Here is a 22,516-nt window from a genome sequence, read left to right as displayed (position 1 = left end):
CCCCCCTCAGGATTTAATCTGATGTGTTTGTTCTGTCTTCTTCTGGCCTGCGACTGAAGCTGTACGGCCCGGTTTCCAGCTTCTCCCAGTCTCTGATCGCTCAGCTTGGTGGAATAGCGACAGAGCTGACAGCGGAGGAGCTGAGCGTTCTCCGACTCACAGAGCGGAGGAGCATTAGTGCTCTGGGAGCCGTTAGTACCTGGAACAGCAGACAGGTAGCTTGTTTTACCGCTGCGGGTACAACCTGTATTCCAACTGAAAAAAGAATGCAATTATCTGCAAATCTCAAATCTGTGTCAGAGCTCCTTTAAAATGGACTGAGGCAAAATCCTCTGTACTAAAGTGGAGCTGTTATCAGCACACAGTTCAAAAGCCTGCCTCTCTGTTGGTATGGGGGTGCATTACTGCTTCTGACATGGGCAGCTCACACATCTGGAAAGGCACCACAGAAGTGCATGCAGGTTTTAGAACATCTGCTCTGCTCCCATCCAGCAAAGAAGACGATGTTTACTTTGTTTCACTGTGAAAAATGGCTTTATGAGAGTTGCATATTATTGCATTCTGTTTTTAATTCACATTTTAGTGTCGCAATTTTTTTCAGAATTGGGGCTGTAAAATATTACAGTCTGATGCTTTTTCAGAAGGTCGACTTATTTGTTTTCATTTTTTATGGCAGTGAAAAATATATTTGAACCACCTGTTCTTCTAACCATCCAATGCACTTCTGCAGTGAGGAAATTTGACTTTTTCTAATGTTCATAAAGTAAAATCAAGAGCCCAGAACAACAGGAATATCTGCCTATATTTAGCTGCTGTATGCGCCAGGCTTTTTTGAACTGATGTTAAATAATGTTTAAAAAGCTCAACTCTTGTTGTCCTCCTAGCTGGCTGCTCTGTTTACCACGGTGTTAAACTCCACCAAGAAGAGTCCGAGCCAGCTCGACTCCAGCACGCTGGTGGCTCTGGGGTACATCGTGTGCGGCGCTAAGACCACAGAGATCAGGTCTTTTAATAATGTGGAGTTCAGGTGAGCGAAGGGACCACTGACACTGTGGAAGAGGCCTCCCTCCCAGCCCTTCCTGCAGCTTGCCGCTCACTTCCTGTGCTCTTGTGTCTCCCCCCGGTGGCTGCAGTAAGGCGGTGCTCTGGCTTGGTCAGCTGAAGCTGTCCTGCTCGGAGGAGCAGATGACGGCTCTGGTTGAGCTGCTCACCAACAGCCTTGCGTTTGGACACATGAGTTCATGGGACACGAATGTGTTCATTGAGATCGGAGTCCTGGCAGGTGTGTTCAGTTTTTACTGATGCAATACGTTATTTATTATTGACTAGATCGCTGAACTTCAAGTCTTTGCACTTTTGATTGTCGAATCTCTATTTTTGTTTTTAATAAACAACTTGTGTTGTGTTTGTCCCACAGCTGGTCTCTCGGACATCGCCATGTCAGCTCTGGTGAAAGCGCAGATTGAAGGAATTACAACTGAGGCTATCTCGATAATACCACCTGACAAGTTTGCTGTAAGCCAATCATCTCAATCAAACTCATTATTTTTCACAGCCTTATTTAGCTGTTTTGTAATCAGCACTCCTGTTTGTGCGTTTATATACCAACGCCTCGTTCTGCCTTCTTGTTCTTGGTTATTTTTTTCTCCAGGTGACTTTTAGCCAGGAAAAGATCACCATGTTCTCCTACGAGCAGGCTGTAGCAGTGAGTCCGCAGCAGATCGCCGCCCTGTCGGAGGTTCAGAAGACCGCTCTAGCTATGGTGCTGACTCCCTGGGAGGACAACGTGCTGGACTCCAAAGGTAAAACACAGAAACTTTGATTGTTTTGTCTTTTTTTCCCCATAAACTTGAGCTCATCTGGTGCAGATCAGGTCAAAACTCTGATATATCACACAGTTAGAAAAGAGAATATACATTTAAAAAGTACTGTTTGTTGTGAAGGTAGCATCATATCTACTACAGATTTAATGAAATAACCTAAATAAAAAGGGCCAAATGTGTTATATTTTACTTTTCTTGACTGAGACCATCCTGATGCTGTCTAATTATGAGCTCCAAGCAGCTCTTCACACTGTAAACAGTTTTGAATATGTTTAAAGTAATTTGTTTTTTATGGAAGTGTATTTGTCAGTGGCAGAAGTTTTAGCTTACAGAAACCTGAGACATTCCTGATCAAGTGTAAGAGAAATGTGAATCCTGACGCTGGGACACAATCCAGTATCATACGTTTTAGAAAACATGTTTGCTTGAAAGTTTGAGGCTGCTTTATTTCATCTTTGGCGGCCCCATTTTGGTCACGCGGATGTATAAAAATGGATGTTCCGTTTTGCATGACTCTGCACTCGATTGGGTTTCTCTGTGTTCCTGTAGGGAGGTTAGCGGGGTCAGCGGAGCGCCACAGCAGTCTGTCTCTCGTCCTGGGACTGCCGATACTGCTGACCGTCCAGTTCTGACCCGACACGTGAACCCATCCACCCTTCTGGATCAGGGAGTCTCCTCATTCACATTACATCGATTTCTCTGTCAAATATCACACACGTCTCTCTGATTTTGTCAACACTCCTGGACATTTAATGTTTTGAGCAACACTGACTTTGTATTAAAAATCAAAGAACAAAATTAACAGCTTATTTCAAATTATAGTGACATCATTGCAGCAAATCTTTACAGTAAACAGGTACATATTTTAATTGTTTGTGTGTTTTTTATTAAAACTGTTTGAATTCTGATTTAAAACCCTCAGGGATTTGAAATATTACGCAGCACTCCTAATAGAGGAAATATTATTTTATTTTGGTCCATATTTCCATGTAAAAGCTGCCTGTATCTGCACTGATTAACCTTATTCCTTTATTGCTGTGAGTTTTGTGATGTTGTGCACATTTTAAGATGACTATTAAAAACTGAAATCAGTACATTTACCTCTGTGTAATTATTTAATAATTTGAAAAGCAAACCCTCCATAATAAACTCTAGTACTAAATTTAACCTTGTGATGTTTTGTCATTTTTCATTCTTGGAACAGTCTAAATATTATGACACATCTGCAGCATAGAGCTTTTCAACATTATAACGACAAAATAAAAGGAAGTTAAGGCCACACAATCTAAAGAAAATAAAGTTTGGTATGAAGTTCCAAATTTACCATGGGTTCTTGAAGAATTGTTTTACCCAGTTTATTTTAAATGTATTATTTGTGTAAAAGTACAAGAAGTTAAGGCCACCCTTATCATAAGAGTTCATGATTACTGATTTTTTTTAAATATAGTGTTTTATTGTTTTGTTTTTTTCTAAATAAAGTTAAATAACATCTTGCCAATATCTTTGGAGAGCTTTTTGTTTGGAGAAAGTGTTCATCGAGTACATAAATAAAGGTATCTGAGAAAGATTTTTCAAAAATAATGTTGTAATAATAATAATTATTAATTAATTAATAATTTCATTACTTGCTGTTGCTACTGAGATACCTTTTAGTGGGACATTCCCGAGTCCAGGATGCGCGCGCACCCGAGCACGCGGCGCCGTTTGTGGCGGAGCACATTTTTTGGCAAAACACCGGATGTTCCTGGTAGAAGGTGGGAACGGTTTCCGAACGTGGCCAACGGGCTGCATCCTGTCAAACACAACCAACACAGCCGACATGGCGGACTGGGGTGAGAAACTTAAGTTGGGCAGGATAGCTGCCGTGTGCGCCATCCGCTCTGACAGAAAGGCTTTGTTGTAAACAGCTCGGCACTTTGTTGGTGTTAAGCCTCGTTTTCATTTTTATTTTAGATGTGGATCGGCCTAACGAATACAATGTGGTTGTTTTTACAGACGCTGACAACTTCGAGCCGGAGGAGCCGATTAAAAAGGCGGCAGCGCTGGACAAATGGGAAGGCGAAGACGAAGATGAAGACGTTAAGGTAACTCGACGTGACTTTGTTGATGGTGATGGATCCCGCCACGTATGTCGGGTTGTTTGTGAGCCGTCGGGGAGTGGATTCTGAACCGGGCTGACGGATAAATCGGCTCCGTCGCCGTCCTTTCTCCCTGTCAGCCCCCGGCTAGCTTCGTGCTAGCTAACGGCTAACTCATGTGGCTCAACTACACAACCTGCTACTCAAGCTAGCCAGAGGCCGCTGTTCGGGTTTCATCGTGTAGCTGCCACGTGAAATGTTGACATACCTGCTCATGGTTGTGAATTAAATCGCGTTAGTGTTTCCTCTCTGTTAGAGTTCCCATTTAGAGGCACCCGGATCACAGTTTTGATCGCGCAGCTGTGAGCTAACAACGGGCTAATTATTAGCTAACGCCAGGCTCGACTTCTCGAGTCAGCTGCTTGAAAGCGACCTTTAATTTGTTTTGACAGTCTTGGATACGACACTGTTTTGAACTGTACAGCGAGACTAGGCGGCAGTTCAGTGTTTAAACTGCTCATTTTTGTACGTTTATTGGTAAAAAGGAGGAGCAGAGCATGAGTCACGTTGAGCATGCGGCGGCGTTAGCCTGTCGTCCAATTTTAGCCTCAGATGAACTCATCTAGGTTGATGACTCAACTCGGTGCAAGAATTGGGCCTAGAACTTTCATTTCACTACGACGTTTGTTCGGGAGGACCGGGACCAGCTGTTAGGTTCACACATCAGCACAGGAGGCCCGAACATGAATGTTGACCTGTGGAAAGTGCTGGCTAAGGGCTTTTCTTCAGCTGCTGTCCGTCACATATGGTGTCCAAACTGCAGAAACTAACAACTTCGTGTCGTTTAAACAGAAGAGCCCAGATCAATGCCTGAATAGCAAGCCTCTGAAACATGTAAATCAAACCAAAATGTTAGTTAAAACTTATGTAAATGCATCCATACTTATTAGGATGAAACATAACATACTCAGTAGCAAAACTATTACCTCAAGTTCTTCACAACTGATTTTGTGTTAGGATAAACTACATCTAAAGGTGAAATGAGGAGTGTTTTGTATCTGACATGAATCAGAAAGTCATAAAAAGGTGCTTGTTTTCAGAGTCTCACATGTTTAAAAAATATTACATGATCACTCAAAAGTGTGACGTATCGAAAGCTGAACACAAGAATGCGAACACGGCAGTAAATAGTTCCCACAGATTGTGTGTGTGAGGAGGAATGGTTCAGTTTGTTGTTTGTAATTGTGTAAACTACAACAGCTGAGTCATTATTCCGCTTCCCAAAGGACAAAGAGGTTTGATGGATCTGGTTAGTTTAGCTCCTGGTGAAAATTACAACCTAAAGTCTGTAGATTGGCTGCAGGTAATGTTCTGAAGAGGAGAACCTGAGATAAAAACCTTTTAATAGAAGAACCACGGCCTGTCGGACCGGCACCGGCCACCTTCTGCTGTCTGACCCACTTCAGATTTTTGACACAAAAACTCTAAAAACACATCATTAATATTCTAAATCAGAAAAATGGGCCACTGGAGTTATTTACAAGTGTTTAACTAAAAGAAAAACATGAAAACTCATCATTTTTTATATTTCACTTCAACTTTAAGATATCTAAAGCGTTCTTGTTGGTGGCTCTTTGTGCCAGATATATACACTAAAGTTATTTTCTAATTGCATATAACATTTATAATATTCAGAAGAACTTTCTGTCAACATTTCAGATATCACAGAAAAGACCTCACCGGTCCCTTTCAGGTTGTTTTTGTTTGGAATGGACTTTTTTTTTTCATTAAGTGAAAGTCACATTTCAGCAATCTTCAATGAAGTTATTACTTGTCATCATTTTATTAATGTTAAACTCAACATTCTGTCAAGTTCTTAGGTAGCCAAAGTACCTTTTTTATATCATTGTTGTTGATTGTATCGGTAGTTTCTCACTGGCATGTGAACGTAGTTGGAGAACAGCGTTTGCAGGGGTTCTCTGTTTCCTCGCTCCAGTTGCAGACGTTTGCGGTCTTATCGCAGGTTCAGAAAAAGAAAAAAATGTGCGACAAAATTTCCCTCTGACAGAAAACGTTTGAGGCTAAAAATAACACACAGACAGTAGTGTACTCCGGTAGATGAAACCCTAAATGTTGGGGCGGCTGCCAAGGTTGAAACAAAATGAGCCGAGATGAGTTTGATGAAATAATGTGCGTGACCTAGAATACAGTTTTGCAGGCTGTGATTTTTCAAAAACTAGCAGCTCAAATTGCGCTGCATGGGTTGGTGGTCACAGACATTCAGAATTCAGTGAGAATGGTGTCAATTAGATGCTGTCTTAAGTCTGGGTGGCCCATATTCACGCAGTCTTTGGCTCCGCTGTGCCCAGGTGTTTGCCTCAGCGTTCAGCTCGGTGACAAGCTGATATCAACAGATTATACAAAAGAAAAAGGGTTTAATTTGTTTTATTTTCATCAGTGATTTAAAGCATTCTTGTCTATTTCTAGTTCCTGCATGATGAAATGTACAAATGTGGATAATTTCTTTAAAATGTTTAGATTTTCCTGCTCCTGGTCACACAACACAACGTGTTTAAATGGGAGTTTTCTTACGACTTCATTCACAGACAACTTAGTCATAAAGTTTTGTGCTGCAGAGTTTCCTGCAGTTTGATTTAAAAGACTCCTATCTCAGAAATGTTGAATCTATAAATTACTTTAAATCAGCTTTTTTAAACTATAGAAAAGTTCTTAATGTAAAAATGTCAGTTTTATATTTAGATTTATTGACTCGAAAGTAAAAGGCTAAACCTTTACTGGTTGCAGCTTCTCAGAAAGATGATTTTCCTGAAAACAAAATGTTTTTTTTTCTGTTGTCATGATGAAACCATACAAGTCAGTCAAAGAAATGTTTAAGAAAAGTGAGTAGCAGTTTAGGCCATGTCTTTGTTCATTTTGCTACCTAGTTTAAGAAAAAGACACCTGACACTTTTTCTTCTTTCTTCACAGGATAACTGGGATGATGAAGACGAAGAGCAGGAGGCAAAAGTAGAAACGAAGAAACCGGGTGTGTTCTTTAAAAGCCAGTAGAAGAAAAATAAAAACTTTGTGTTTTGTGTTTAATTGCTTTGTTCAAGCGGTCTCCTTTCCCTGCCAGACTAATCCTATAATTTTATGTTTCAGAGACTAAAGTTTCTGAAAAGAAGAAGTTAATTGAAAAGATCAAAGAGAAAGAAAACCTGTTAAAGAAGAAGCAGGAGCTGAAAAAGGAGCTGGAAGCCGATGTGAGTGTTGTCCCTGGACCTGTTAGCTGTTTGTGTGCTGCTGCTCGCCGCCCCGTTGTCCTCTTCGCTAACTTATTCTGTCTGTTGTTTCAGCAAGAAGAACTCACACCTGAGGAACAACTCGCAGAGAAGTTAAGAGTCAAGAAATTACAAGAAGATGCAGATTTGGAGCTTGCGAACGATGCTTTTGGTAAGATTGGATCAAATATTTGAATTTCTGCCTTTAAAGGTTGATGCTAGTTTTAGTCAAATCTGGATCCTCTGTTTTCACCAGGTGTCAGCACCGTCACAGGGATCGACGCCATGTGTCCATCTTCCAAAGAAGACTTCACAGAGTTTGAAAAGTTGCTGAAAGAAAAAATAACCCAGTTTGAAAAATCTGTCCATTATTCAAGTTTCTTGGATTCGTTGTTTCGGGAACTTTGTATTTCATGTAAGACAGTAGCGTCTTTTTTCCCCTCCCATATTTAATTGCGGCATTTGTTACACTGAACTTTTGACTAATATTTGTTTTTCTTTCTTACAGTGGAAGTAGATGACTTGAAAAAAATCAGTAGTTCACTTTCTGTCCTACTTAGTGAAAAACAGAAACAGGAAAAAGTGAGTAGCTGCATGCTCATCTGTTGTAGTTAGATTTTTATTTTTTATACAGTAGGAGATGCTCTTAATCCACTACATTTGTTTTTTTTCTCTAAATGTTTAATGTCATTCATGTTTTTTTTTGTTTCGTTCGCAGCAAAACAAAGGCAAGAAGAAGAAGAAAGGCGTCGTTCCTGGCGGTGGTTTGAAAGCACAGATGAGAGACGACCTTGACTATGCAGAGTTCGACGGTGGTTACGCCCAAGACTACGAGGACTTCATGTGACACTGGCTCCATCAGCGCAGCCCTCTTCCTCTCCCAACATTCAGCCGTACAGCTGTACCCGTCTCCTGCTGTCCAGTTCCACCCTGGAAAGTCTGAACTACGTGTTGCCCCTTTCATTTTGCTTCAGTGACCAGAGGGACTATACCAGGAAGCATCCAGTCTCAACACTCTGTTCTAACATAAAGAATTGCCTTTTCTGTCGCGTTCAGCCTCAACTCACACACAATCAAGTGGAATATGTTGCTTCAATGGAGAATACATTGTAACTGCTGCTGTCTGACTTTTGCGGGGCTCCATTTTTTTTGAAAAAGAAAGAAAATCAAATGATGCTCCTGTCGACATACCAGATATTCAGTATGGCAGTTGTAAGTATAGGGACATAGAAACAAGGTTCTATGCAAATTTTCAGACCAGAATGTCATGTATTATAGGTTGTACTTACCTGCTGTTGGGTCTTTTACAAGGGAAAAAAAATGTATATAGTATCTTTAACTCCGGTTGCCAAATACAGAGCAATTATTCAGTACAATATTCATTTTTATCTCTGGAACAGTTGCAGTGTGGGCAATCTGAGACAGGCGCAACATGTAAGTAGTCAAAACAAATTTTACAGAGAGCACATGACATTCACTGTAAGCTTAAAAAAAAGGGATAGAGTGTAATAAATGTGACTTTAAAAACTCCACAGCCATTCTTGATCCTGATAGATCTTCTGGAATATCCTTGAAAATGCGAAGCAGAGTTTTAGCGTACTAATTTGAGTTCTACTAATTCAGACAAGTGGGATTAACTTGCTACGACTGGTCTGGTGAATTAATTATTGCTTCTGCGGGCTTGTATCAAGTGTGATGAGGAGCGGAGGCCTGAGGGCTTCACCCCAACATGTCTTCATATGGGCTACAGTTTGTTGAAAGGGGCAAATTTCTCCCTTTTTTTTTCCTTTTCTTTTCTAACTATTGACCAGTTTCAATGTTACGCGGGTAATTGAATATATACAATTTTGAAGATACAGCATCTGTTTTTTAAGCATCTAATTTAATAAATCGCTGGTCAAAAGAAACAAGTTGCGTTTCTCTTTGTCTGTTGGAAGAATTAAAAAAACAAGTCTAGATCTCTGCCAAAAACTCAGTTTGAAGTAAAAACAAAACGTCTAAATAGGAGGTAAAAGGGCTGCTTTCTTTATTTTTAAATATTGACACTGGACAACTCATTCAGGTTTTAAAATGTTAATGTTTCAGTTTTTTTTTTTTTTTAATAAGATGGCTCCACTCACAAATGGTAAAATCTTTATAATTTAGGGTTTATTCTCTAAATGAAGAGACCCAGAACGGGGTACTTCCTCAGCCCAGCTCATTAAACATCCTTAGAAGACGGGAACAGGAAATGATTGCAAACTGCTTTACATGATGAAGAAATTCACATTCAGCCAACTGGTGACAGAATATAAAGCATGAAGAGAAAACTGCAAATAACAAGGTGCAAAAGTAAACTTCAGAAACAGATATATGGATTAAACTTTGGAAAAAAAAAAAAAGTTCTTGAATAACTCTTGGAACAGATCGGCCTGCGATACAATAACAGGAAGACTCTGCTTTGAAAAGCATCAGTGTGTGTAGCTTTCAATGTCACCGGGTCAAGATTATTTATTATGTGACAGAAAATAAAAGCAAAAATAGGTTCAGAAAGATTTTCTTTCTGCTCACTCAGTGAAATATAGCAAAGCTGACCGAACAGCATTTCACAGTACAGACTGAAAATGATCCAAAAATGAGTTTTAGTTGAGTCACATGATCATAGCCGGATTAAATAGTGTTTCACTTCCTGATAATTAAAGGCACAGAAGTTCACAGGTGATAGAAAGTGCTGGCAAACCATGAGAAGGGAGGACACGTTTGTTTGGTAAATCTTTCAGGCTGCCATGCCTGTAAAGTATTCTTGGGAAAAAAACAAATTATTTTTAATTTCCAACTGAGCTCCCTGAGAAAGAGCTTTGTATTATTTTAAAAATCCAGAATAGAAAGTTATAGTTTTAGGTCACAAGTTTACTTAAGATATTAAACTGCAAGTGTATCAAGACCAGTTTCATTACCCATAAAAAACATGTTTTGGTTAGAAGGTTAGATGCAAAACCTGCCTGAGTGTCCATTTATTTCCACATCTAACTGTAGATGTTTAATCGGTCTTCATGCTGAGCCTTTAACTGTGGCTGTCAGGCTTCAGACTTGTGCTTGCCTTCCTGAAGGATTTCTGGCGCTACGTTTCCGGCTGCTGCGGGACGTGTTGGCCCTCTGCCGGCGTCTGGTTTTTCTGCCCTCTCCTCTTCCAACGCTTGTGACCATCTGAACTTGAGAACTTTGAAGAGCTTGAAAGACACTCTGGCGCGTCACCTCTCGGTCCCCGCAAGTGAAAGTCAGCGCTACACCCTCATTGGTCTTCATGACCCGAGACGTGCCGTCGGAGGTGCCATCAAAGCACCGCCCCAGAGCGATCTCCTTGGCTGTGCGGGCGTCTTGTTCCGTCTCTGTATAGATTCCATAGTTATGGCCCAGAGAGTCGAGAGGTGCGAGCATGGTGAACTCACTGGTGTCATTGTTGACAGCTAGAGGCAGGTGGTTAACCAGGTAATCCTGGAGCATTGCGTTTACATGGTCTCTCTTACAACTTCCCTGAGGGATCACTTTCACCAGGGTACGATCCACTCGGTCCTGATCATACAGCATCCCGCTGCACTTGAACTCCAGGCACACAGCTGAAACATTAGCATGGTCCATGTCACGGATGCTGCGAGTGTCTCGAAGGCCGTAAAGCTGGCCGACAGTCTTTGGATGCGTGCCACCCATGTTGCGAGACCGCACATTGATCTCATGTGGGCTGTTAATTTTGATCTTGATGTAGCAGGCCCTGTATTCCATAGGTTTGGGCCACCAGCTCAGGTAATCCTCGGTCCAGCTCATCGGGTCATCTTCATTGAACGGCACCGTGTTGTAATCATAACGGTCTCCTTCTACTCGGGAAAACCGGAAGTGAGCTGCACTGAATGGGGCCTCCTCACATTCTTTCAGGTTCTCAAACGCATACACTGGTCCGTTTGCTTCCTCGGCTACATTGGGAGTTGGTTTTGCCACACTGATGCTGAAAGCGGTCTTCTTCACTCTGGGGTCCTCATGGTCAGTCCGCCTGTAGTTGAGTTTCCCCAGGTAAGGCTGTGGCACGCCAATAAGGCCAGGGTTGAGTTTGGGAGCAGATGCGACAGCCTCCAGTTCCTCTCCCCCGAGGTTGGCCATCACATACGCAGAATAAGCATCAGGTTTTTGTTCATCACAGAAGGCGGGAAGACAGGCTCCACTTGGTCCAGTAACAACACTATCAAATCGACCCCACGCACGTGGATTTGAGGAGAAACCAGCCGTTGGCTCCATGTTTATGAGACTCACTACAACTCCCTCTACCTGTTCACTGGGCATGAAGCGTTCACTTCGGAAAGCTCTCACTTTCACATAACACCTGCGGTTCTCTGGCACGTCCAGGTTAAACAGACGTCGCTCTCTGATCTCCATGTTTCCAATCAGAAAGGTTCTCTCCTCTCTTTTGCCTCTCTTTTTCTTCTCCAGACGCAGACTTCCCTCCTCCTCCCACAGGCCAGTTTCAGGGTTCAGTGACCACAGCTTCATGGTGTTGAGGTGCTCGGACATCTTCACCTGAGCAGAATCCAGGAACACCTTGACCTCACCTGCATTAAGAGGTTCGTTGTTTTCCTCACCTCTGAAGTCAACTGAAAACATGCCATAGGTTCTCAGTGGCAGGACGTCACCTTCGTTTCCTATGAAATTGAGATCGCTTTGAGCAGCTGCAGCCGTGGAGACATCTCTGGGGTCTACAAATGTAACACTTGCATTGACGTTACCGGTGAAAACTTCTCCATTCTCCTTGTAAAAAGAATCTGGGGGAATCTGAATGTGGACCATAGCCTCCTGGCCTCCTTCATCCCCAAGCTCCAATGTGTTGGTCTCAGAAGGGTTGATGGTCACAGGAGCTCTTTTTCGTAGAAGTTTGATCTCGTGATAAACAGCCCCGCCTTTAGTGTTGAATGAAAGTACCTTTGTGGTGTTGACAAATTTCTGCATGTTGTCGACAAACGTTAGCACCAGCCTTTCAGTGCCTGAGGGGACCTGAATGGAGAAGGTCCCTTTGTAGCCTGTGCGGCTGATTCTGACTCCATTCATGAAGATATGACCAAACCTCATTGGCTCACCATTGTCTGCAGCGATAGCCCTGCCACGCACGATGGCCTTGGTGTCCACACATTTCTGACAGCCACACTCAGTCACCACCATGGTGGGCAGCTGGTAGCCCTGGCACATCAGCTGCCTCTCCTCCATCTTTGCCACACCGCAACAGTAAGCCACTTTGTCTTTGCACCTGATGCCATTATCCAGCTGTCCAGCACATGCACTTGGGGGGCATTTGCCCACGTCGTAGTAGGAGGAGTTTGTGCTGTTTTGGTAGCAGTCGTGTGGAAGACGGATGAGGTGAGATTCAGGCTTGGGGTTACACGTGTGCTCTTCCTTACCTGTGTTTGAAATGTCGGAATAAAATGGCATTAATATAATAGAACACAACCCACTGATTGGTGCTTGATTACTTGAAAAGGAACGCACCTAAGATTTTGAGAGTGGCGGGTTTGGTCTTAATAGCCCCGGATGGACCACTTGCTCTGCAGTAGTACTCTCCTGCCTGCTCAGAGCGTAAATCTTTTAGGACCAATGTGCTGTCAGAATGCATGTCCATAAGACTGTTGTTATGAAACCTGTTGATTCACATGAGAAAAAAATATATATTAGTGGCCATTCAAAGAAATGTGAAAAACACTGAACTCAGTAAAAAAAGCAGGATATTATGTCTGTGAGCTCAACTCTTACCATTGATACTTGTCAGCTTCTGGTGTTCCAGCCACCTTACAGCAGAGAGCAGCACTTTGTCCTTCCCTCCTGACCTTGCTCTCAGGGTTGCTTATGACATGAAGCTTTTCTAAAAGTAGAATAAATAAAAAAAGTTCTATTTCTTTCTGCAAACTCAATATTAGTCATTATAAAAGACTAGATAAAGCCTACTTTACCGGCTCTTTTCAGCTGCACACTGAGAACTGAGGTGCGCTCAGAGCTGAGGGGCACAACAACGTCGAGGATGGCATGACCCTGCAGGCTGACCGTTAAGGTTGTGTTGCCATCAGGGCAGATGCCAGGGATGCGGAAATGACCGTTGTGGTCTGTTAGAGTGAGGAGTTTGCCCGAGCGAAGCATGGCAGCCCCAGCAGCAACCAGACCTCCGGCACTGCGTATAGAACCCAACAGGACGTGCTCTTCACACATGCAAGCGTCACAGTCAGCGTTGACCTTCCCCATCACGCAGCGCAAGGAACAGTCTACAGAGTGAAACAAACACGTTAGAGGCTCAGGTGTAACTCCTTGTTTATCTGCTGTATACATCTCATGAAGTTATGCTCCTAACTGCAGAGAACTGATAGTTTGTCCAACTAAAACAAAGTTCGCTCACCGGTTTTTATGCACTCTGGTCCATTGCATGGTTTCCCTTCTATTTTAGGCCCACTGCAAGACGGCGATTGAGACTGGCAGCTCCGATAGCGAAGTTGCACACCCACTTGGCCACAGAGGGCAGGACATGGGCTCCAGCCTGACCACAGACCCCAGGTTCCCTGAATGTTTAAATCACTATCTGCTAAAACACATAAACAGTCAAAACATTGCTCAGAAGAAACCAGATATTATTTAAAGTATTTCATCTGTCTTTTAACACAGAAAAGTCAAAAATGAAATGAAAGCAGAGACCACATTGTGGCAAATTAATTATTATAAAATTAAATTAATATATATAAAGTGTGTTTATATCCAAACCTTTGGGACAGAGAAAACGAACAGCGTAGTTGGAGCAGTTGCGTCCAGGACTTTGCTCTGCATTGAGGCACCAGAATCCCACAGTTGGGTCTGCATGGACAACTTCTCCGGTTTCTTGGGCTGAGACCCAGTCTGTGGTTCGAGCTTCAATTGCCCGCGGGGTCTCACACACTCGGGTACGGTAATAGAAACGGATTGCATCCAGCTGCTCGTAGTCTCCACGTCCTCCAGGGTGGTCAACGTTGAACCACGTGGTCCACTCATGATCGCCTGGACACGAAAATTTTAGAAAATCAAACAAGGCCTGAAAAGCTACATTTTTGTTCATCTTACCTTCCACAGTAAGTTAAACTTAAGTTTTGAATATTAAACCTACCATTCGAGTGGTAGACAGCAGGATCAGACTCTTGTTTCAAGTTATCTACATTTTTATTGTTTTTTGACCAGTTAAATTTGACTCACTGTAATTTATTTAGATGATGTTTACTGCCTGCCTTTAATGGCTGAGGGCGATAAACATCATCTGGTCCTCACCAGGTCCTAAATCTGAATAAATAAGACGTCAAATGAGCAGCATATCATTATGGAGCAAACAGTGGGCCAACATGAAGAGTCAGTGTGTTTTTATCTAAGATCTCCATGATTTAAAAGCATCCAGAACCATTGTTGGCAACTTGATGTAATCATCTTCTGTTTGACTTTATTCATCATTGTGGAGGAATTTTGGCGCACTCTTATTTACACGATTGCTTCAATTTATTGAGGTTAATTCATTCTCAGCTCTCTAGAGGTCCCACCACAACATTTCACTCAGTTATTTTCTTTTACCAGTTATATTGCCATTAACTCCAACAAGCTAAATAAAACCTGTGCAAAATGAAAGTTAGTTTTTGAATATTTTATAACTTCTCTGAGCTTTGCATGATTTGACCTGGAGGTTAATTTGCAGAAACATCTGACCTCGTGAAGAAACTGAAAGAGTTTGTTTTGAATGTTTGCCTTTTGTTAATTTGTTAATAGCTTCGCTGGGATTAACAGATAGAACAATTTGCTATGATTTAGTTTTTTTAAGTGTAAAAAAAAATCCAATGTTTCTTATTTGATGAAGCTTTTGTTGTGACTGTACTTGTGACCTACTGACACTAATGTTACCATCTAAAATTGAATTTAAAAAGGACAAGAAATGCTAAACTAGATAACCTGAAATAATTCTAATAATAATGATAATGTTTTCGCAGTTGGACAAAGTCTGTACAAATCTCCTAAGGGGTAAAGACACTAAATCTACATGTGTGAGGGGAACAGACCTGACCGGACCTCCGTCGCAGTCAAACAAACGTGTTTGAATCTCCGAAGTGGAATCTGGACGCAGTCGGGTGGTGTGAACTGATTACTGCCTCAGGTGCAAACCTGTTTCAGTGTCCGAGTTTAAGAGCTGTAAACAAGCTCTATGATTTATTAAACCACTGCCACCATGAACCCTCTCTGAGCTGCCCAGCAACTGATTACTGTATCAGATAGCACATCATTTATAAATAATTTCAATCATCAGGAGTTGTATACAGCCCAGGGGCCACCAGTTGATCTTCATTACTGAAAACCAGTACCTTAAACAAAATGTTTTGTGAATTAAAGTAATCCAGCTCCATGCTTTTGGTTTATTACTGTGTAGATTAGTAAAATAAATTTTAAGATAAGTCTGTACAACCTGAATTTGAAAACTTTGCTCTACAAACGACAAGTCTATGAAAAAGCAGAGTGTTGAGTCCCACCTTGAGCTGTGAGAACACTGGCTGCAGTGATTCCCAGAAGAAGAAGAAGAAGAAGAAGAAGAGGTCTCTGTGACATTCTCACACTCTGCTGCCACTTCTGAATATAAAACTTTCACCTCTTCATGTACGTTTCTTTCAAGCAAATCCAAAGAGGATAATCTTCAGCAGCAGAAACACCTGGAGGGAAGATGAAATATGTTCAGCCTTACTGCACACAACCGAGCAGACACCGATTCTGGCAACTTAAAGACATTTAAAAAAAAATCTGCAAGTAAGTATGTTCTCTGTTTCTGTTGTCTTTGAGGTTTCAGGGTGAAAAAAAAAACTTGGATGGACAGAGTCCTCTCAGATTACACATCTGTGTTAGCCATCACCATTTGTCAGGGGAACACTCAAACATCTCTGCATCCCCTGTCGAAACCCTGGCCACACAATCCAAACACCCACACACAAACACACGGACTCCATTTGCTCACCAAAACTGAGAACAAGCTGTACATGACATGCCATGCAACCTCTGTTTAGCTCCTAAACTTCAAAAGCACGAAGGATATTAGTGGTACGTTAATTATGACTGAGAAGGGGATCAAAAACCATCAACAATACACAGCCAGCATAAATCTAAGCTTAAATATTATGCATATTTTTAAAGTTAAAAATTCAATTTTAGACTTTAAAAAAGTAAAACTTTTCAGTCTTCTCCAAGTCTTAACATAGCAGACTGATAAGGAGCTAAATTTATGTAAAATTATTGTTTTCCTACCTCCTTTTAGTCCTGATCTTCTGGTTTTGAATTTTGCTCTGTGAAGCCCTTTTGACCTTTTCCTGAATTTTCAGTCTCACATTTCTCTGCTCCTCTTATGTTTTCCACTCTGCTTCAGTCTCCTCCTCCACCTTCTCTTTTATACTTTCTCTCCCTCCTCCAGCCCTCCCTCCTCTCTCACAGCGTCTCTTTGTTGCAACATGTTTTTTATGTTTATCGCCTTCCTCTGTAGGGCCATGACACCAAATGGTCATGAGACGGTGTGACACATAAAAGAGACGCTGTTGGAACAGGGGTCCAAGTAACAAGCTGATTGAGACTGAATCTTCATCACTGTGTGAACGCTGAGTGTTCAGTTTGTTATCAGACGCTGCAACCTTTTAATGTGCGAATAAAATCTAAAAATTATCTGTAGCACATAATGGTTGGAGAGTTTAATAAAACCTTGCTTTTCACACAGAGTAATAACTCTGTATGCTCCAAGAAGATAAACAACTGTATTTACAATTAATTGATTGTTATCATTACCACAGGAAGTAGGAAGCTGTGTATTTATACTAACAAAAACTCTGCTAACTGCAGCTCAGTTATAGAGGAAGACATAAAAATAACAGTGGAAATATATGTATATATTTTAATAGTTTCTCCTAATGTACAAGCTAGAGGTAGCTTGATAAACTCCCATGAGTCGCTGCTCCAAAAGTAAGGCAATGACTGTGTCCCAGTTCGAAATCCACATTTGAAGGCCAACACGGTCTGTCCCAATCAGATTACTCCTCTAAATGCAGTCGACAAATGTGCCACCCTTTGTTGGAAAAAGGCTGGTGTAACCTTTGCAGGTTACAAAGGTCTACAAAAGCACTTCTTTGAGGGAGATAATGCTTTTAAAAGCAAGTTATTTACCAGACTCACCTGGTTTACATTCCAGAAACCCAAAGCACAGAAGCCTTTTCGTGCTTCTCGCTGAGCTAACCAGCCACGCTGTTTAGTGTTTGTGTCAGGTAAAAGGGGAAGAGGATGACTTTGTCTTCAGGTTATTTCAGTTCCCAGGTCATGTGGAAGAATATATGGCCGATGCCATCTGACAAAATCTGGGCCGCGTCAAATAAAACACACGTTCTGCATCCATAAAGCGCTGAGAAGAAAATAGCAGGAGGTTTGCTACATATTTAATCAAAGTGTTTGTTCTGGTGTGAAGAAACAAGTCCTTAAGTTCAGAGGCAGTTGAAGGCTGACAGCAATGCTCCAGGCAAATTGTCCTCATAATAATGAGAGTAATTTTGTAAAGAGGAAGAAAAACAGCTCATATTATTTTGGTCCAACAACTACACATTTGAAAGGCATGTGAAGTTTCATTAACACGGTCAGATGAGCATGAAAAACTAATTGCAAAGCAGTGAAACAGATGTTCACCACTGCACTGGGGTTTTCTGATTTGTTTATATTAGCTGTATTTGCATAATGAATGAATGATCTATTGGCAATAATCCCACTGTTGCATAAAGTCTGGCTCATGTCTCATCAGTTTCAGTCAGAGTGGTTGAGAAGCTTTTTGTTGCTGCCTATTTGTCCTAAATTTAAAGATTTACATCGTTACCCTTTGTTAGAGGATGTAGTGAAGGAGCTCAAGAAGGGAATGTTTCATTACAATCAAAATAACTGCAGGCCACATCAACAAGAGAGGCAGACTGTTTTTATGATAATAAAGATGTTGCAACTCAATGGTATCTCATTGTTATCAGATGTTAGAACCCCTGAACTGAAACGTCTACCACCTAAAAGGAGAAATATTGTCAGAGCACAACAGAGAGATGAGCCAACAATGATGAACTCCTGGAAAATATGTGTATTAAATATGTATGCATCTTACAGACGTGAAGGAAGTAGACTGGTCCGGCTCCCACTGCGTGACTCTGAGCCTCTAATGACAGAAGCAGAGACCGGTCCGTATTTTCACTGGCAGAGTCGTTAAAAAGGACCAACAGCAGCTCCACGTTTCCCCCTCCTTCCCATCGTGTCCCGTCTGGAAGGGATTCGTGAAGTGCAGTTTCTGTCTCCGCTACATGTGTCCCAACCATTTAAAACACCGTACCAACTCACAGCTCTGTGAGATAAATGCTTTTCTGAAGCAAAATTCACTCCTAAATTTGAACTTATCAGTTAAAAGCACAAAAATTCATCTTTAAAGAAAAAAAGAAGCAGAAGAAATGTCTAACTCAGACTGATGGCTCTTCGTATTTATAAAGTTAACTTTGTGGCTGGGCTATTCTGTGATAAATAAACCAATCATCTTCTTTTGGCTCTTCCTTTGAGGGTCTCCACAGCAGATCATCTACCTCCATAGCATCCCTGGCATCCTCCTCTCTCACACCAACCCTCTGCATCTCCTCTTCTTCTGTGGTCTTCCTCCAGTCCTTCAAAATCCTGTGTCCAATATGTCCTCTATTCCCTCCTCTGTACATGTAAAAACCATCTATACAGAATTCTGTATAGATGCTGCTCAGGATGGGAGACTACAATGAACAGAAAGATAACTTTTACTAATTAGCTTTTATAATACATATGAATGTTTTGTACAGTGTCCTGAGATGACTTTTGTTGTGACTTGGCGCTACATAAATAAACTCAATTGAGTTTAATAGAGCTAAACTTCTAACATCCACAGTGGCAACAGGAACCAGTTTGAAATAATGGATCCCTTAAGGTTTAACACAAAGGTTGGCATTTATGTCTGTGCCATTACACTGCGACACATTACTCACAGTCAAAAAGCAATAAAATATAAATGGTTGTGTTTGTGTTTCCAGTGGCATCTGGTTACGAGGTGCTAATTTAAAGCATGAGTGAACAAACCAAGGAGAAAGACATAAACAGGCTGGAGGATCCTTCCCAAGCGATGACTAAAGTCTTTCAGGCTGTATTTCATCAAAGTAAGAAGAGTTGAGATGAAGCCACATGTTTTCTAACAGTTTAAAAAAAGTCAAACTGTTTTTTTAAGCATCTTGAAGCTTCACCAAATGATATTATGGTTATTTGTAGTATCCTCGTTAACGTAAGTAAAGGAAGTCAAACTACAAAAGATGTTTATCTGTTTAAGACAAACTAAGTCATAAATTTTGAACTAAAAGCAGGAATAAAAATTCTGTCGGATTTTAGGATTTCTTGTCTCATGCTGTCCTTTGACTCTGCTGATGACACACTTACAGCTGCGCTTTCAAATCGAAAAACATGTTTTTTCCTTCTGCATAACTGATTTAACAGTCATTTTAAAAAACTGTTATTCTAACTAACGATTATCCTAATGATTCAAAGGTGAAGGAAAGTGATCACCTATTATTGTTCCAACACAGTGACTGAAGTGAGAACATGTTCCAATTTACAAACCTGCAAAAACATGAACGCTTGGATTGAGCTGAGGGAGAGGATGTGTTTTTCTGCTTAGCATGATGGAGAGCACATGCCAAGGCTGCTTCACCTCCTTCATGTTTCCAGCTCGAGAAAGCACGAAGACGTGAGAGATTAGAAACATGTGGGGCTGACCTGGAAGACGGATGAAATGTGCTCAACAAGGCCGACGGTTTCTCTCTTGGAGCGTATCTCAGAGACCTCTGGAGACTCTCTGTACTAAAAGTCTGACTTAAAAGTAGAAAAACAAAAGTTTCCCACAACTTTACATTATGCTGAGCATAAACCCACTGAACTAAGGGATTCTCTTGACTAAAATGTCCACATTTTCTACGTGTAAACAAATCTAATTAAATTCTTGCCATCACCCACAACCACAACCCTTCAAATCACTCAGTTAAGTTGTACCTGCAGATTTGTTAAACTGCTATTTTTAGATGAAATGCTGGAAGGTTCAAAGCAAGACTCAGCAATGAAAAGATTAGAGATGGCTGATAATGGAAATGAGTTGCAGATGTGATGGCAGGTAGAGGAGTGACTGATTATCCTCCAGAAAACATACAGCTCATTCTGGAAATGCCTAAATCTTGCTTTTAAATAAAAAAAAACAATCTGAATGAGAGTTTTCGTCACTTGCTAAACAAATTTTATAACATTTATCTGTAGTTTTGCACAAACTTGTTCACTAATGAAACAAAACTGCATGAAGACCTTTTTTCTGGGCAGATCGAGGACTTTGTCTGGGAGATTAAAAGGGAGAATGACAAACTTTGATTCAAGTTAGGATGACAGGCATTTATTTGTCATAAAATGTAATTTATTTCCAAAAGAAGAAACTCAGGAGCTAGAAATATGTGATATTTAGGTGATTCCAGGGGTGGTGTGTGAGCTGCATAAAGTGCAAAATAAGGATCATTAGTGTGACAATTGTGTAAATCTGGTTTCAGCTCTTCTTGTTTTGTTGGTGAAAGAAAAGAACATAACTGTCTGAAGTTTATCAGCATATTCAGATGGTTGCAGAAGCACCTGACTCATCAGTGAAAGGAAAGAAAACATTAACACATCACAAAGTTCTTCATTGTGAAAAAAACCCACTGGTTTCACTGGAAAGCTTTTCAGCTTTGCTTCATGAGGAAAGCGGTCCTAAGCTGTAAAAGAGGAGGAGAAAAATGTTTGTCTTTCTTGCCAAGAACAACAGACGACGACTGAGCCAGACCTGTGCAAGTAAAGCTGCAGAGTTACCCTGCAACCTTTTTACTGAAATCCACCAATGAGACAAGAAAAAATCGAAACCATTGGGAGTAAAAACAGCTGTTCCAATCAGCAGAAATTTCAGGAGCTACAGATAGTTGTGAAACACTTTTTATGGTTGATATAAAGCAATGCAATACAGTACACTTTATTATCCTCTTTGCTATAAACCTGGAATAAAAGCTGCAAAAATCCAGAAATAAACCAGTAAGGCAAAGATTACAATTTTAAAAATTACTAAAAGAAGAATTAATTTAGGGAAAGCATAAAGTTTAAACAAAGATCTCACATGATCTGTTAGTGCTCAGAATATGTGTTAGGGATGACTCTCAGCTACTACCACACCAAGGTTTACCTCAATATCTTTAAAACGGACCGAGTTAGAGACTAACGTAACGTATAGTAGCTGTAAATCAACCCAATCCTGACTCCAAAAGTTAATCAGTTGTAAATACACATTAAATTATTACTTTCTGAGAGTTTCATTAAAATCCACACAGTGATATTTTGCTAACAGACAAACAAACATCTGATGCCACAGCATCTCTACATGAACAAAACAGAGCTAAAACTTGTCAGAACAAAACAAACAACAAAAAAAAAAAGAGTTTCTATCAAAAGGATGACTTCCTTCATATATCTGATTCAGGACTCGTTAAACCAGCTGCAGAAACTCAGATTTGCTTTTGATCATAATTCAAGTTCAAAACACAAACACAAACTTCATCCTGGGGTTTTTAAATTCCCCAAAGTAACTTGAGATATTTACAATAAACCTGCTAATGTTTAAGTCCAGCGCTTGTCTTTCATCTCTGCAAGTCAGCGCAGATTTATCTCAAATAAAACAGCTACGTCACACACACATATCTGCCTGTAATTACAGCCTGAAGCCTGTTTTGATTAAAGGTGATTTGGATAATTGTAGGCTGATGTAACCAGCCATACATGCCGCATCAAAGTGCAAATCATCATCCTGAAGCTTACTATTGTGTCACATTTAAACCAACATCTGTTTGTAATCTGAACATGTTAGCTACCTGATGTATTTGTTTTTAACGTCCCACAAAATCTGATCCAAACACAGTTTCCTTATCTGTGGCAAGCCTTTTATTTCATGAATGGAAACCTTATTTGACTGTATATCTTTCTTTTGTCTGCAAGTGTTTGATTAATAGATTCTGGCTTCTTTAACTTGATAAAACTGACAGTAACAGATTTTATTTTCATCCCTTTCTCCAAATCAGAACTTTAGACCTTCATCTGTTCATCCATGTACACCAATCACACTTTCTTGAAATTCAGACATCACAATAAGCTATAAATATTCAATCTAACCATATGTTTATAACAAAATCTAAATAACAGATTCTGACATTTGGTATTT

At 40.7% G+C, this 22,516-nt stretch overlaps 3 protein-coding genes across 4 annotated transcripts in view; 2 read left to right on the top strand and 1 right to left on the bottom strand.

Annotated features, from left to right (window-relative positions):
• strc1 (stereocilin 1) overlaps positions 1–2,975 on the top strand; it is a 22,557-nt gene extending 19,582 nt beyond the window's left edge. The window contains exons 24-29 of the mRNA XM_017441324.3: positions 60–215; positions 885–1,027; positions 1,134–1,282; positions 1,418–1,515; positions 1,652–1,802; positions 2,373–2,975. Of these exons, the coding sequence (XP_017296813.2) occupies positions 60–215; positions 885–1,027; positions 1,134–1,282; positions 1,418–1,515; positions 1,652–1,802; positions 2,373–2,455 (780 nt within the window). The 3' untranslated portion in view covers positions 2,456–2,975. The remainder of the gene's footprint in view (positions 1–59; positions 216–884; positions 1,028–1,133; positions 1,283–1,417; positions 1,516–1,651; positions 1,803–2,372) is intronic.
• A 525-nt stretch (positions 2,976–3,500) lies between these two features.
• eif3jb (eukaryotic translation initiation factor 3, subunit Jb) lies at positions 3,501–9,592 on the top strand. The gene is made up of 8 exons (XM_017404319.3): positions 3,501–3,655; positions 3,819–3,907; positions 6,890–6,947; positions 7,064–7,164; positions 7,258–7,354; positions 7,439–7,597; positions 7,691–7,764; positions 7,901–9,592. The coding sequence occupies exons 1-8, from the start codon at positions 3,562–3,564 to the stop codon at positions 8,027–8,029; spliced, it is 801 nt and encodes a 266-aa protein (XP_017259808.1). The 5' UTR covers positions 3,501–3,561; the 3' UTR covers positions 8,030–9,592.
• On the bottom strand, positions 9,229–16,589 carry LOC108228700 (cartilage intermediate layer protein, nucleotide pyrophosphohydrolase). 2 transcript variants are annotated; one of them, XM_017404300.3, is made up of 8 exons: positions 16,477–16,589; positions 15,714–15,890; positions 13,942–14,211; positions 13,583–13,765; positions 13,146–13,451; positions 12,949–13,057; positions 12,688–12,836; positions 9,229–12,599 (listed from the first exon to the last, which is right to left on the bottom strand). In XM_017404300.3, the coding sequence occupies exons 2-8, from the start codon at positions 15,787–15,789 to the stop codon at positions 10,246–10,248; spliced, it is 3,447 nt and encodes a 1,148-aa protein (XP_017259789.1). In that variant the 5' UTR covers positions 15,790–15,890; positions 16,477–16,589; the 3' UTR covers positions 9,229–10,245. The 2 variants fall into 2 exon arrangements, with proteins under 2 accessions (XP_017259789.1, XP_017259797.1); XM_017404308.3 differs by having other exon boundaries at positions 9,231–12,599; positions 13,583–13,762.
• Between the last annotated feature and the right edge of the window lie 5,927 nt (positions 16,590–22,516).

Source organism: Kryptolebias marmoratus, linkage group LG15, assembly GCF_001649575.2.
Source record: "Kryptolebias marmoratus isolate JLee-2015 linkage group LG15, ASM164957v2, whole genome shotgun sequence".
NCBI lineage: Eukaryota > Metazoa > Chordata > Actinopteri > Cyprinodontiformes > Rivulidae > Kryptolebias > Kryptolebias marmoratus.
This window is presented reverse-complemented; position numbering and strand designations above follow the sequence as displayed.

What these genes read in the sequence shown, in the direction of transcription:
- LOC108228700 (XM_017404300.3), bottom strand. Translation starts at nt 15,789, where the DNA reads ATGTCACAGAGACCTCTTCTTCTTCTTCTTCTTCTTCTTCTGGGAATC. An exon ending in TCGTTTTCTCTGTCCCAAAG is followed by an intron (nt 13,766 to 13,941) that starts GTTTGGATATAA and finishes TATGTGTTTTAG; the next exon opens with CAGATAGTGATTTAAACATT. An exon ending in TGTGCAGCTGAAAAGAGCCG is followed by an intron (nt 13,058 to 13,145) that starts GTAAAGTAGGCT and finishes TTCTACTTTTAG; the next exon opens with AAAAGCTTCATGTCATAAGC.
- eif3jb (XM_017404319.3), top strand. Translation starts at nt 3,562, where the DNA reads ATGTTCCTGGTAGAAGGTGGGAACGGTTTCCGAACGTGGCCAACGGGC. An exon ending in ACGAAGATGAAGACGTTAAG is followed by an intron (nt 3,908 to 6,889) that starts GTAACTCGACGT and finishes CTTTCTTCACAG; the next exon opens with GATAACTGGGATGATGAAGA. An exon ending in AAAAGGAGCTGGAAGCCGAT is followed by an intron (nt 7,165 to 7,257) that starts GTGAGTGTTGTC and finishes CTGTTGTTTCAG; the next exon opens with CAAGAAGAACTCACACCTGA.